The sequence below is a fragment of the Chroicocephalus ridibundus genome, chromosome 1 (genome assembly GCF_963924245.1).
Source record: "Chroicocephalus ridibundus chromosome 1, bChrRid1.1, whole genome shotgun sequence".
NCBI classification, from domain to species: Eukaryota; Metazoa; Chordata; class Aves; order Charadriiformes; family Laridae; genus Chroicocephalus; species Chroicocephalus ridibundus.
Genome location: NC_086284.1, coordinates 102,100,862 through 102,115,912, shown reverse-complemented (window position 1 = coordinate 102,115,912; position 15,051 = coordinate 102,100,862). Strand labels below are relative to the sequence as shown.

The window sequence follows — 15,051 nt, the reverse complement described above, 5'->3', positions numbered from 1 at the left end:
AAAACAAAGCATGCATGAAGAGGGCTTCAGCTGTGTTCTAAAAATGGACAAGGTTTTTCACAGACAGGATGAAAATCCCTTCTGATGAGGACTGCATATCTTTTGCATGAAGATCAATCCTGAGTACCGATCTTTATTTGCTTTAAGCCATTTCCAAGATGCCTCTCTTTCATTTTTCCTGAAATAGCCAGGGGCAGTGAGAGAACACGGAGCAGTTCTACCTGTTAACATCTTGGTATAGAAAGGCATGACAGTGAATGAAATACCTTCTCTGCAAGCATCTTTCCCCATGGAGCACCCGCTGATCTTTGACTGCACTATGTAAAAGTGAGGAGGGAACGCTCCTCCCTGCAGCACCATGTTTAAGAGGGGAAAGATCGCTCTAGTATACTACAACTATGAATAGTCATGATATGTTTTAAACAAAGACCAATACCTGTGAAAGCAGCTTCCTGTTCCCACTTGGATGGTCGGATGCTGAATTCTGAGCCAGGTGATGGAGCTCTTATCTCCAGGTTTTCCCTCAACTTGCCTGAGCTGTACCCAATGCGCAAGGTGGGAAAGCAGACCTGCTTGGCAAGAATTAACAGAGACATGATGCCTGAAGGACTGAGTTCACTGTTGCAGTTGTAGGCTGCTATGAATGGAGGCAATGTAAGCAAATATAAAGGGCCTTCTAGAAAGCTACTCCAGTACGATATACCTTAGATGTGCAGTATGTCTACCTCACTTAGCGTAGCTGAGTTACTCTGGCAGAAGAGCGGTTGGGAAAGCACCCAAATTAATGCACTGACTTCAACGACCGTAAAGCGTTTTCAGCCCTGGAGAAGTGCAGAATGCGTGGCATCCCCATGCACCTGCCGAGGCAGGTACTCTGGCAACTGCCCCCACGCCAGATGGGTGGAAGCAATCCTGGGGTGCTGCCCTTCTGCAGCAACACAAAGCAGCCGGTCAGCTTTCTATTAACTTCTGTATCAGAAACTCCCCGGGAGGAGCCTCTCCCAGGGCATCCTTGGGTTTTTGTCTGCAAAGGAAGACAAAAGCAGATTTAAGTCTAGCTCCAGTAACTGTTCTGAATGTGAGCGGACAAAACCGACTGTGCTCTGTTGCGCTGCAGACATGGCTTGCTTAACTGTCTGGTCTAACTCTACAAATGTGCTGACAACTTTAATGGAAGTCTGCAAACAATTAACCAGATGCTTACCTTCTTCCTCAACAAAAGAGACAAAAACCATGTTTGAGAAACAGGACAGAATAAAATGGATAATATCCTGTAGATCTCCCAAGTATGCAAATTTCTTCTTGGTAACGAGAAGGCAGCCATCAGCCCAGCAGAATTTGAGATTACAAAAATGAAGATAGCAAGACGGGGCCAACTGGTTGCTGTGGTGCTTCAGCTTCTTACAAGCGTGAGCTCTAAAAATGGAAAAGGAGAATCTTTTGTTCCGAGATTGGAGTCATAAAGTCACAATACTCCTGCAGTGAGTAGAACAGTCATTGGAGTCATAAAGTCACAATACTCCTGCAGCGAGAGAACAAACCCATCACTCCTGTAGATCTCTCAGTGGGAAAAACACTAAAACCAGTCTACCAGATAAGTTAAGCCATATCAGTTATATGTCAGTAGCTCTCGACATGTGTGCTTATTTCATCATGTAAAAATGCCAACCGTGGAGTTAAAAATTATAGTAGTATAATTACACTGCTAAAATTTCCAAGTAATACTCAAGGATGTGGCCGAATCCCCGTTTTGATTTGTGATCTAAGAGGGCCATTTTTCAACGGCTGATGAGAATTCAGTTTACTTAGGACTGCATATACAAAATATATACATGGAAATTAAAAAGAGTAACTTGAAAGGTTGTTGTTTCTAGGAGGGTGGTGGGTTGATCAAGAAGAAATTGGATCCAGATTCCTGTTTAAATTCTGGTGTTAATTATGTGGTGCAACTCCCTCTGAAATTAATGAAGCCCTGCATATAAAAAAAAGGTACAATTGAGCTATTTCTGCTTCCTCTGTTATACATGAAGGCTTTGCCAGTCTACTGTAGCACAGGGAATATTTCATTATTAGCAGGTACAGTTACGTCAGCAACCACTAAAGGGGAACTCCAAAACTTTTAAGATGTTGAATAAAATTTTTAGAAAAACAGAAAATCCCTTTTTCAAAAGGCACTTAGGTGTCCAGGGCTTTCAGTGAGCATAACACAAAATAGACTTTAGGTTTAACTTGAGAAATTTGCTAAGTGCCTCATTTAACCTTTAACATAAAACTTTCAAATATGCCTTGGAGGAGTAGTATAACTGTCAAACTGTTAATGGAAGACAGTGCAAAAAAATTACTACTCGCCTAATTTTAGCCATACTGTACAGGAGTGAACCAGTGGCTTTTTTTCTTACCATTTGTAGATAGGAGTGTACAAAAAGGAAAAGCTGCATAAGCCAAGCAGAAAATGACAAAACCAATTCAAATTCCTTCAGGAGTTCAGCTACCATGCAGAAAAGAGAAAACTAAGATTACTCAATATATTTTAGAGGAGAAGCCTGAATAGAAATCCTAGGCTCGTACTTTCTTGAAAATGTAAGAACCTAGCTTCTGATTTTCCATGCACACCCAGTTTAGTACTCCCACATGCAAACAAACGTTCTCAGTGTATGTTGTAAATTACATCTGTATTATACATACAGCTTTATTACATGATAGTACCTTAAAAGCAGAGATGCAGCATTAATCAAGAAGTATTTATGTTGCTTTTCAATGGATGTTTTTAATATCTGATGCTAGTTTTTCAAAAAGAAAAAGCAAAGCCTTTAACGTGACACAATCTAGATAGTGCCTGTGTCACAGACAGGTATCACAAATTAGATACTCACACTTCAGTATCTAATACTACACACTCTTCTTTCCTTGCGAGGTCAAGTATCCAGTATACTTTCATGGTGATGGGAAGAATAAATTCTGTTTTACTGTAATAATTGAATCACTGATATGTAATAAACATTATCATTTGATAAATTGTAAATTTGGTAAATTGTTTGATAAATCTCTGAAAGAGCTTACTTAAGGCCAAGGTTTTTCATAGCAGGTCATATTTCCAAATATTTCTTTGGTTTAATTTTCCCGATTTAACCATCTTAATAATGGCAGTGGTTTGTAATTACTCAGTCAAATAAACAAGCGGGCATTTCGCATGGAAAATCTTTTCAGAATTGTTCAACACTGTTGGCCCTTCTGAATGGGTTGGTTTTTTTTTTTTTCACTTCTCAGCACTGCCTTAAAGAGACTTATCCAAAGCCAGTGAGGCAAACGGGAACATCTCTGATGTCTTCACTGGGGCTTGGATCTGGCCAAAACCAAATGGGTATTAATGTTCGGTCATAAAAAGTGCTAGAGTCTAACTATTATATGAGCTCATTGTCAGTAATTAACATGTTTTCTCTTTCCTGCAAGTGCCCATATCGAACAGAAGATACAGCCAAGATGCTCTATCTGACAACTTCACAAGCTGCACAGCACCTGTGCCAGGCAGCAGATACAAAGAAGAGATGTATGATTCTGGCATCATGAAAGCCAACAAAATAGAAAGTAGGATTCAGCCACCTCACCACCTCATTAAAGAAGAAAACAAGTTAGCTTTTAACAGAGACCTACAAGAAAAAATGAGCATTAATGAAAGTCCTTTTTCAAACTCAATAGCTAACTCCTTGCTGCCAAAATCGGAATGTTTCCAGTCAAAAGCTATAGGACAATTAAGTCATCTCCTGCCCATGCCCTCAGTATATGAGCAAACAAGAAGGATTTGTATGAAAGAACCCAAATACGGGCATATTAATCACCATGCTACAAATCTAGATGAACTGGACAGCGATGAGAGAATGACTGTAAAGCTCGATCATGACTCCGAAAGTGAACGTGTGATGGATGTGAGACCCTCCGGACAAGTGCCATTTGTGCTTCTAAATTATCACCACGTTTTAGCCAAACACGGTACATTTCAAACTTCATCGTGTACAGCGACAGGACATGTAGGAGAAAATTATGGATACAATTCCGAGGAAGTAAATACATTTATTTACAAAAACCAAAGCCCCTCCTCAGCTTCTTCTCCAGAAACCCACAAGGAATCTGCACTACCCCATTATATTGGAACTTCTGTAATAATAGCCAATGGAAGGTGACGGTAATAGAGGAATATTTACATTTAATTAGGAAGCCAAACTGTAATGATTTGCAAAAAGCATGAGAAAACATGGTTACATTTACTGAGCATAGCTGAAGGTCAATGAGGGACAGACTCGTGTGTTCCCGGCAAACCACGCGTAACAGTACCTTCAAGGTCAGGAAAAAAACCCTACATCTAGCTTCAGTGCTTCGTTGTCACAGGTTAAGCTCTGGTGCCAGTGAGAAGACATGTTACAGATCTTATTTTTGTTATTTTATAGTGTGCAACAAAATTAAATGATAGGTGTTATATGCAGAGATTTATATGAAGAACATTTTTTTTTCCTTAACCCCTCCTTCTCAAAATACATTCAAGATTTTTTTTATCATTATCATAAACTATACACTCTAGTTTAGGTATTTTTAACAAACTGTGTGAAACCTTACATCAACTCTCCACCCACGCGTTAAACATCCCGACAAATGACCTTTGTTTAAAGAGTGGTGATTTTTGGTATCCATAATACAGCTGCACTAACTAAACAAAACTCAGTTTGGAAAAAGCTTATTTATTAATTATCCAAAAGTTTTTAAACTAAATAAATCAAATCTAAATTTGATTTCTTTAACACAGATTCCAGTGTTCTGAGATTGTTACCACCAGCATTTATCTTGACAAATTAATACATACAAAGGTACGCATTAAAGGGTTACAGGTCTTGTCATGGCAAATTGGGACAAATCACGTAGCAGGAACTGAAGACTATTCCCCATAAAAATGTTGTAATAAGAAAAGGAAACTTCTAAAACGTGTGTTTCACTGAGTATTCTGGGAGAAGGCTGTGCAGATTTTCAAACCAGCTAGTCGAAAACACACCTTAATAATAGCACCAGAAATGTTTTCCTTATAATCAAAGGAATAATGAACGTTTATGCTTCATTTTAAACTTACCAGGAGACTTCCGAAGTTTGAAACATTCAGCTTTTAACACACTGAACTTCCTTAAGCATAAATCTCACTGTCAACACAAAGGTAAGATTAATATTCGACTGATTCGTGCACTTCACAAATAATGTCAGTGGACAATCCGAATGCGGAAAGTCGAAAGTCGTTGCACAAACCCCAAAGTTGCACTTGGAGCAAAGCAGAGTTTGAGGACGCCGGGGTTTGGAACTGGAACGCTTTGCACACATCTCCATTTGTGCCAATTAACTGTAGCAAGTGAAAAGCCTACAGCACACATTTACATTTTGCCCAGCCTATTAGGAATAGATTTCCCCCCCTTTTTTTTTTTCCTTCTTCTTTGTAAATTTACAATTTACAAATGAGGAGACATATGGATCTGTGTGTGTTTCACTGACAAGTCAGTCCACTTTGTTTTCAACCACTTCCCCAAACACTGTGTGCCCTCGATAAAACAACGATTGACTCCCTAAAGAATAGCCCTAAATACCAACAATAAAGGTTGTTGTAGGGCTGAATCAGCTGTACTTAGCTATATTTCTTAGCCCAATTCAAGGCTAATTTACACTTTAAAAACTTCCTTTCTGTTCTCAGACTCTCTCTAAAGAGACCTTTGCTGAAGAAAATGCTTACCTGGCCTGGGCAATATGGAAAAACACTTGCGCGGGGATTGCGCCTTGTCAGATAAAAATGTAATGAAATACACGCTTTTCAAAATTACATATTCTCCATCTTTTATATGCAGTAATAATATTCAGTCACCTCCTCGTATGCATGAATATACTTGTTGCTATGAGTACACAAAAATACTTTTAAAACGTATGTTTGAAAATGATTTTCAGTACTTTTATTGCTTCCTATTAAAATGTGAACAGAGAAGGCTTTATTATGAAATTAAATTGATGTTCACTTGGAAGCTCAGTTGTCTTTTTCATTTACTAAAAAAGCACAAAAAATATCTTTTTGTAATAAATCTAACAAAAAATACCTAATCGTCCATTACCAGAATACTGACTTAGAAAAAAAAAAGCAGAACCAGACCAGCATATTCACTTGCTCAGTGTAACTGCGCTCCTCGCTTCGTCTAGGGCTAGAGAAGTCAGCAGGCCTACAGAAATCTTACGAGTGAATATTATTGTCATTCGGACTTTATAAATTGCAGCGATGAGACGCAAGTTGGTTTTACAGTGGCTTTGCTTAATATCCTTCCCAGCCAGTGTGACCAATAAATGGTCCCAGCTCTTCAAAAGGTACAATTATGCTAAGACTCACTTGCATGTTAATTTTCCTAAATTAAAACCATGCCCTATAAAGGACTGACATTGTTTGCATCATTAAAAAGAAACCTGACGCACAACTCCCACACTGCACTTTTCTCTAAACCTCGTGAGCGGCATTGCTGCACACAAAGTCAAGCCCGTGTATTCTGTTCTTGTACTTCTCACTATAACAACATGTTTTCAGGAACGTACAAATTAGGCTTCGGTTAAAAAAATGCCGTTGATATTTTTCAGTAAAACACCACAAATTATTTTTCCAGCATCGACCTTGTTATTCACACTTCCAGGCTTTATGCAATGAGCCCGAGCAGAGGAGGTGTTCCATCATTCTCCCGCAGATGTTTTGCAGTACGTGATAGTCAGGTACGGGAACTTCCCCTCTTAGGCAATAATGAATCAATTATGCATTCACATATGATAATACAGGGCACGTTTAGAAAAGAGCTGTGATTAAAAAAGCAAATGTGTGAAACACTTTTCCTACCATTCCAAAATAGAAACAGCCATTCCACGTTCACATCTGGAATGTGGGTAAATTATATTGAGAGAAAAATACGACTTTTAGTCAGTTAAAGTACAGCTGTTCACAGCACAGCCGGACTGCAGAGTGCGGCACAGCCATTGACAGTGGCAATCTTCTGAATAATTGGGAAGAATTATGGCACAGAAGTGGAGTGTGAATTGGAATATATTATGAAAAATAACCTCATTTCTCTCTACCGTACTTGTTCGAGCCACCATAGATACCTTTGTCGTGTGACTTGACAGGATTTTAACTCTTCGGGGAGTTCAGCTCTAGCAAGTAAATGATACGGAAAATGAGAGAGAAAGGGAGAGAGAGAGGGAATATTTTACCAAAATGTGAAGTTGGAAACATTAATCCCATACTGAGATCTCACAGTTTTTATCCTATTAATAGAAACACCACCATGTAAATAATGTGATAAGGGAACAGACTTCTCTCCATGTCACAGTAGCCCTGTAATTTGAAGAAGGGTATTAAAGTAATTTAATGAAATTAAGCACAGCGGACAACAGATTTAAAATTGGAGAATGTATCGCTGAGAGAAAGTGCAGATGAACGGGAAGCCCGCCAGAATAGCAGTATTTCTCTAAAAATCACAAAACAGAACACCAAATATTTTGTCAACGTTTCAGTCATACTGCAGAAACAAAACAGAGAAAATTTTATTATTCCACTTTTTTCCTGAACATTAGATTTTGCTTTTTTTTATATGATGCAGATAAAAGCTATTTGGCAAATGTAGGTGAAAAAGCACGCAAAACAACCAACCTATTAATGCTCAGAATTATATATGTATTCCCTAAAAATGTAAAGCATTTTTGCTTATTTATTATGTAAAACAAAACTGTTAAAATGTTAATAAAATCCTGTAGCCAACGGAAAACTGAGTTGGATTTCTTTTTCACTACAAAACACAGGGTTTCACAAAGAATAATGTTGCATATTTGAAAATTTATTTCCATTGTAATATGTACTATATTCGACAGTTAATGTACTATAAAATACAAGGATTCTTTTTATTTATTGTATTTTAGCCACGTTGCATTTTAAAGGAAGACTCCTGGAGAACTGAAAATACCACAGAATCACTACGGAAGCGCGCTAATGCCCGCTACTCAAACTGCGACATCAGTTTACAATTCTTCCCTGCAGTTCTTTTTCTCTGAGCTGGGTGTTACGTGGCCGCAGCCCCGCGGCACGACAGCGGGTTCTGACCTCTGGTCAGGTGTGACCTCAGCCCGCATTTAATTTCTTTGGTGTCTGATCAGCGCGGTGCTTCACTGCCGCAACTTCCGCGTGCAAACGCTTCTATCAAACCAGTTACCCCCAGGAATCAGCTCTTTGCGGCACAAATCTTTTTCATGACAGATACTAAGCTGTACTTCAATTTTTGTTTTTATTATCTAGTTACTGTTTATAGCAAAGCAGTTGCAGAGAGGAATTTTTTAGCCTGCCGATGTCTTGAAGCTGAAGCAGAAAAAGGAAAGAAATAAAATCGCTGTACAATGAAGCAGCAGCATAAAGAATTAAATGCTTTAATTGTTTCTAGGTAATAGCCCTTGAAGTAGATTATATTTGTTGGAAATATTTAACAAAAAAACGCTCTGAAGTCTTATAAAACCTTTTACTAGCAGTGGGATGTACTGCTTGAACTCTTAAATGTTAAGTACATTATTACTTTTTCAAATCTTTGGAAACAGCGTTGGGGCTGACTGGACACAAGCCCCTCACTCCTTCTGAGCACAGACACGTGCCAACACAGCCAGCTTGCTCGGCAGAAGTTTTCCTATCAATAAACAGTCTCCACAAATATTTTCACAATGTGCAATGAGAAATGTTCTAACGGAGTCCAGGAGGAAAAAAAAAAATGAAGTCACAGAAATACGGACACCGTAATGAATGCTTTTCTGAAAGCACTTCATCAAGAAAATAGTTTAAGATATGACATCAGCCTCACAATGAAAGAGGTGTTTTACTAATCTAGACAGCTGAATGAAATTAAACATTTTCAGTGCATTACTTCTGGATCTGGAGCTGCCTGATTCTCTCCATACCTACGTCCAGAGACACTCTACACCACATTTGTCTGTCCTACATGAAGAACAATAATAACAATGATTTCCATACAAAAACATTGTGGCTTTCTGGGTGTGCCAAGTTTGGCATGAAAAAGAGCTCGCCTCTGAGGGTGAGTGTGGTACAGGAAGGCTCACGGGCTTTCTGGGCAGGAACAGCTGCTGCTCAGAAGGAGCCGATGCAGCTGCTCGCTCTGCAACGGGAACCTTCGTTGTGAGGTTCTTTGGTTCTTCTGAAGGAAAGGTCAGGTTTGTAACAAACGCTTCACCCAACTCAAGGCCCCTTCCTCAAGACAACAGGTAGTTTTGTACACACAGAACAGGGCACTAAAAAGCAGAGGCCGAGGGGAACGTTCCCACAGCGCCCACCTGTTCCCCCCCACACCCACACTTGGTTACTTCTCATTCCCAGAAAGGAAGTTCAACGCTAAGTTGCTTTCCAATGCAAAAATTTTCGGAATAATCTTACAACTCAAAGGGAGAACAGAACAAGCTTTTCATTACGAAGGCTATAAAGAAATCCAAAAGGAACAACAGCAACCAGGAAATATTGCAGCATTTTACTATTAAAAAAATCCATCTGCGCGCTGCTCAGACACTGTGGTAGCGTAGCTGAGTGACGGTTTGCAGGTCCATTCTGCCCCTCTTCACACAGGAACATGTTTCATCATTTCCTCCTGTCATTCTTTTACAGTACTTGTCCCTCACGAAGGGAGAGTGCATTTTAAGGAAGCAATTCAAGTCAAAACCTGATGCACGACCTGGTCGTTGAAAGAAATTTCTACAGTTCTATCAGTCTATCTGGAATATGAGCGAAATCAAAGGTGGGTGCTTCCTCTAGGCACACCCTAAGGTACCAGAACAGAGACAGTGGTTTTAGCTACAAATATCAGGCTGAGGCACAGATCTAAAGCTTTGTAAAACTCTGTGGTTGGAAAACCAGTACCAGAGCTCTGCTTTCCACAGCTGACCTGCGGCGGCACAGGTTGCTCGTGAGCCGCTTGAAGGAAAAGGTAGAAAAGAAGTGATGATGCGCAAGGAAGATATGCCTACGCATACACACACTTCTTATATACGTGTACATAAATGGGTTCTTCTTTTTATTTAAACTTTAATAACTCAGACTCAAGTGTAACTTCTTTATAATATGCATCAATATTTGCTTCTGAAATAAAGGTAGCTGCCGAAAATTAACAGCCCAAAGCAGTTTTGAAAGCGTCTGGTGGGAAAAAGCAAAAACTGGTGTTTGTGTGTATCATTTTAACTGTGCCAATTAACAGCTGTCTACACGCCACTGTGCAGTTCTGTGAGCTGTTGGTGCACGCTCTCCTGTGATGTGGATCACGGGGGAAAACAAAACAGCAGGGGACGGACAACCAGGCACACAAACAAATCTACTGTGATATGGAGCATAAAATCCTAAATGTAATAGGGACAACTTAATTTCTAGCACTTGCTGCCAAACCACCTAACCCCTAATATGTGAGGATTACTCTAAATTACCGTTACAGACTAGCTTCCTTGTTTTAAGACTTCTTGGCTTTGTAACTGAAACAATCTACTAACATGTTCAGATTGTTTATGAGGTGAACTTTAACCTAAAAACCCCATTTCTGGCTAGTAGACAGAAGTCCTTTGTGGAAACCAATTAGGCTGATCCACCTTCTGTAGGGACAAGGTAAGGTAATAAGCAGCTCTACCTACTTGAGGAAATGAAGCTGGCCACATCACACCTACGACAAACTTTTCATTTGCAGGGAACCATTTGAAGTGCCGTGGTGGCCAGGCCTCCTGGCGCAAATTCGCCTCGCCTGGCAGAAAAACCCGACAAGCTGCCGTTGCACAGAAGCTCCCACGTGCCTACTTGGCGCTGCTTTCCCATCGTGACCAAGCTCTTCCGCCTCCCCTGGAACTGTGCAGCCAGCCCCCAGAGCAAGCTACTCTCAGGTCAGCAGATGTCACGCTTCTCGCTTTTAACAGTCAGCAGCAAATCCAGATGCCCTGATTTGGGAAAGGGGGTGACAACAGAAACGACGGAAGAGAATTTGGGCACAGGTTAAAAACCTGGTTTCTCATTTTCAGTGTATAGTTCTTTATGGCAGGGATTTTAAGAGCAGGGCATTTTTCTCTTATTTATTTGCTTAACTTCATTGCTATTACAATAGAATTACTATTAAATTGTAAACTATTTAGACTTCCCTCTCCTGAGGGATTCTACAATGACTTGGATAAGCGGACTGCAACAGGGTGACACACTGCTCCAGTGGGCTATTCTTAGGGGGGTTAAAGCCTCTTGGAAGACTATGATTCAAAGGACACACGAGATGATCTACGAGATCCAATTGACTAAGAAGAGCAGAGTACAAATAATTTGGATAACCAGCCACAGTTCTTAAGCGCTGATGGAAAACTCCCCAAAAACTCAAGGCAGCCATGACAGAGTTGCTGACCTAAGACCAAAGCACAGGACAGTAAACTGTTGTACAGGCCCACATGGAGAACCAGATCAGCAAGGCTCTACTTAGATCTGACTCTAAACGCGGAAATATATGTTGAGCTCTTCCAGCTGTTTCCACCACAGACAATGCATAAACCAGAATTTGGTTTAAAAAAAAACATAGTAAAAATGTAAATATTGTACTGCATTGTGCTCAAGCACAACAAAAACACAGAGACGCAAAAAGGAAATATTTAGCCTCTTCAGTTTCTCAAATACAGTGTGTAATTGAAGAGAAAGTTCTCTTCATTGAAAGGTATTCCTTTGCAATCAGGTTCCTTTTGAAGAACAGACGCTTACAAAGAATGGCAACAGAGATGTGTTCTAAAAGTTAATACAAAAGAATAAAGGCTGTCAGCAATGAGAAATTACCTCGTCTTAATTGTTGAAGTTATTCACATCAAAACCCAAAGATATCAGAAAATCAGAAGAAAAAAAATACTCAAGCTATCAACTACCCTTCCCACCTTTAAGCAAGTTTAGCTACTTGGTGGCAAATACTAAGGAGCCTCCTTGTGCGCTGTGAGCTCTGAGGACCATTAATGCTTTGGGACTATGAGGTTTCTCAGCATGTCAAAAGAGTTGCCGTCTGGGTGCACAGACTCGACACCCTTGCCTTCTTCATGAACTTGAAGGAATCCATAATCATCTATCCCAACGATCCATGCAATCGGACCCTCCTCATCACGGAGACGGACTTGCTTACCACTGCAAATAAAGAGAATCAGACAGTTAGGAATTAATTGGTGGACGCTGCACAAACAATTAAATATAGCTTAGAGGACTAATGTCTAGCAGAATATTTTTATTTCTCACTTCACTGGTTCTTTACAGAGAGTGATTTTCAGCAGCCTTTGCTACATGCTTTAATTGCTTTCTGTGGAAATAACAGAGCTGGAGTTAATCCAAACAGTCAATTTTTTAATAAAGGACATGACTACAGCAGCTTCATCACTAGCTAAACAAATCATTCCCAATTCCCTTTGTTTTGAGATGATACAGGTAAAATACCTAGAAGCGTTCTTTAACTCATGCTAGTCCATTGATTTTACTACGTGCTGGTTTTGTTTGCCCTTAAAAAATTACCTCCTACTTGGGACTATATTTTAATTAAGTCACTAGTCTTAAAGGCATTCTAGTAGAAAAAGACAAAATATCCACGAGTTCTTTCCGATGTTCTTAATAGGAACTTCAAGAAGAACATTATACCGACCTGTGTACCCAGTACTTGTAGTAACTGGGAAGAACTCCGTTGGGCCCTTTCTCCTGAAAGATATCTATAAGCCTCTCTAGCACAGTTACAGTTCTTGCAATAAGACAGTCTGCAGTTAAAGCCTTCAGCTTTGTCCCCTCTTCCTTATTAAATTTTGTGATGAGATCATTGATGCATATGGTGGGGTTGCTGTTGTTCACATTAAATCCAAAGCCTGAAGAAGACAAACCACAAGAAGAGGACACGATCTGTAAGTATGAACACTTTATTACCACCAGAAAATCAGCACTTTATTCAACTACTTGATACAATTATCTCTAAGGATGTTTCTGGTAGCTCTTTTTCTTCAGTCTCTTGCACCTTTAAATCTTCCTACTTGCGTAATTACAAACCACAGACCAGATTTTAGTTTTCTCTTGCCCTTAAAATGCCTCCTCAAAATGGAGAAGCAAATCCAGTGCAGTCCTTTCAACAACACACCATCCTACCAATGAGGCTTAGGAAAATGGTAAGTGGTAACTTGCACGTTGGTTACAATAACATCAAAGTGAGAAATTCTTTTACTCCCTGGAAGCTGACAGGTCATTAGCTAATTGAGAGTAAATCATTGATCATACTTTACGATGAAGTTTTAGTCTAAAATTTAATTAAGAGACCTTTCTGTTTACTACAGTTAGCTGATCGTGTTTTCTGAAAATCAAGCCTTTTCACTTAGCTGATAAGGCTTGTTTGGCTTGCTCTGAAAAGCCCAGAAGAGTTAAGTTTGCCACATAAGACTCCAGTTTGCTTAATCTATCTTGCCACAGCATATCCTTTAGAAGCCTCAAGTCTCTCGCTGAGATTTCTCCAGCTAGAATAACGTTGGCAGAATGCCTTTCTTATTTAAATATGGCTCTTGGGGCCTTTTTTGCAGCCTGCTGAAACAGGCTTCGAGGGATGTAAAGAAATATATTGTATTACCTGTTTATTTTTTTCTCCTAATAATTTGGATTTTTCTTTCCTCAGACATTTGGGCTAAAACCCCAGCCTGTCAATCAGGTTTAGACGGGATACACCTCCATCTGTAAGAAGGTCCAGATGCACTGTTTTGGAAATTTGCTATTAATGAGACTATTCCTATATGGAAGTACTTTGTATTAACTATGAGAAGAAGGATCTCTTCAGTGAAAAGGAGTTTTTGACTTTCAACTAGTCATAAAATCCATGCAAAGAAAGCCACAGTGATACTAGTACCAATATATAGATCCTACAGAAATAAGGAGAAATGTATTATCAGAAAGAGACAAAGGAAAATGAACTGGAAAATATAATGTGCCATGCCAGCAAATCCCGACTCAGCTGGTTACACTCAAATACGCTACAAGTGAAGAGAGAGTGCCTGCGGCCATTATACTGTGATTGGTACTGTCAGGGTGCATAATGGGGCCTCAGAGTCCATCTGCAGGCTCAGGACACTCAGGCGTGTATGTATGGAGACCACTCCTTAGCAATCCGAAAACTGAAACGGACATGAGACACATACTGAGATGATGAGCTCAGCTGAGGCAGAAGCAGCCAGGGATAAACGCAGTGGCAAAAATGTAGTCAGCTAATTTGAAAAATATTAGGTGCTCAGGACTCTTAGGGTATCTCTGCATTGCCCGTGTGAGATGAGCGAAAAATAAACATTTAGCACGGGCCTTGCAGTGTGCTGATGTGGCTAATACATCGCCAAGTGCCAGGGCTGGCCCTGCCTTCAGCATCCGCGCACTGTTCAGACGTGCCTTAGCTGCACACAGAGCCAGACAGAGCTTTTGCAGGTCAAGCATGTTGGCTGTCCCTTGCATTCCACTTGTGTTTGACTACCTACGTCTGTTCTGAGTCTGGCCCTTACATTAATGAAGCACATTCTTCCGCAGAACTCTTCTTCCAAAAGTCCCACAACAACTAAGTTCTTGAAAAGAAAAAGATTTTTTTAAAAACATGCTTAAAGATATGAACATAAACTGTGTCATTCGTGAGGCCTCAAGCACACGGTAGAGATGAAAAGGCAGTTTTGCCTCTTGCTTATTCTCTGAAATACTTCTCAGAGCAGTGAAGCCATGTAGATGATTTTTGATTTTGATCGTTACCCTCATATATGGAATACCCTTCATTAGTGCCATGTGAACAGTAAGGTCCAGGAAGGGACTCTGCATCACTGTAGAAAGGGGAGGTCTGTCTTACCTTTCCTCTTGTGGAAGTTTGATCTCATTGCTACTACTAACACAAGAAGGCAGATGTCAGGAGTCACCCCTACTACTCTCAGTGACATACACCACTGAAATGACAGACAAGATCCTTGGACTAGTATGCG

The 15,051-nt window shown here is 40.0% G+C and overlaps 2 protein-coding genes across 6 annotated transcripts in view; one reads left to right on the top strand and one right to left on the bottom strand.

Moving 5' to 3' along the window:
• Nucleotides 1-4,794, top strand: part of SIM2 (SIM bHLH transcription factor 2) — a 60,541-nt gene extending 55,747 nt beyond the window's left edge. The window contains exon 11 of the mRNA XM_063345727.1: nucleotides 3,451-4,794. Within this exon, the coding sequence (XP_063201797.1) occupies nucleotides 3,451-4,178 (728 nt within the window). The 3' untranslated portion in view covers nucleotides 4,179-4,794. The remainder of the gene's footprint in view (nucleotides 1-3,450) is intronic.
• A 2,739-nt stretch (nucleotides 4,795-7,533) lies between these two features.
• Nucleotides 7,534-15,051, bottom strand: part of HLCS (holocarboxylase synthetase) — a 126,539-nt gene continuing 119,021 nt past the window's right edge. For all 5 annotated transcript variants that reach the window (XM_063345677.1, XM_063345686.1, XM_063345696.1 and 2 more), the window contains 2 exons: nucleotides 12,717-12,930; nucleotides 7,534-12,211 (listed from right to left, as the gene is read on the bottom strand). In XM_063345677.1, coding sequence (XP_063201747.1) covers nucleotides 12,043-12,211; nucleotides 12,717-12,930 — 383 coding nt within the window. In that variant the 3' untranslated portion in view covers nucleotides 7,534-12,042. The remainder of the gene's footprint in view (nucleotides 12,212-12,716; nucleotides 12,931-15,051) is intronic.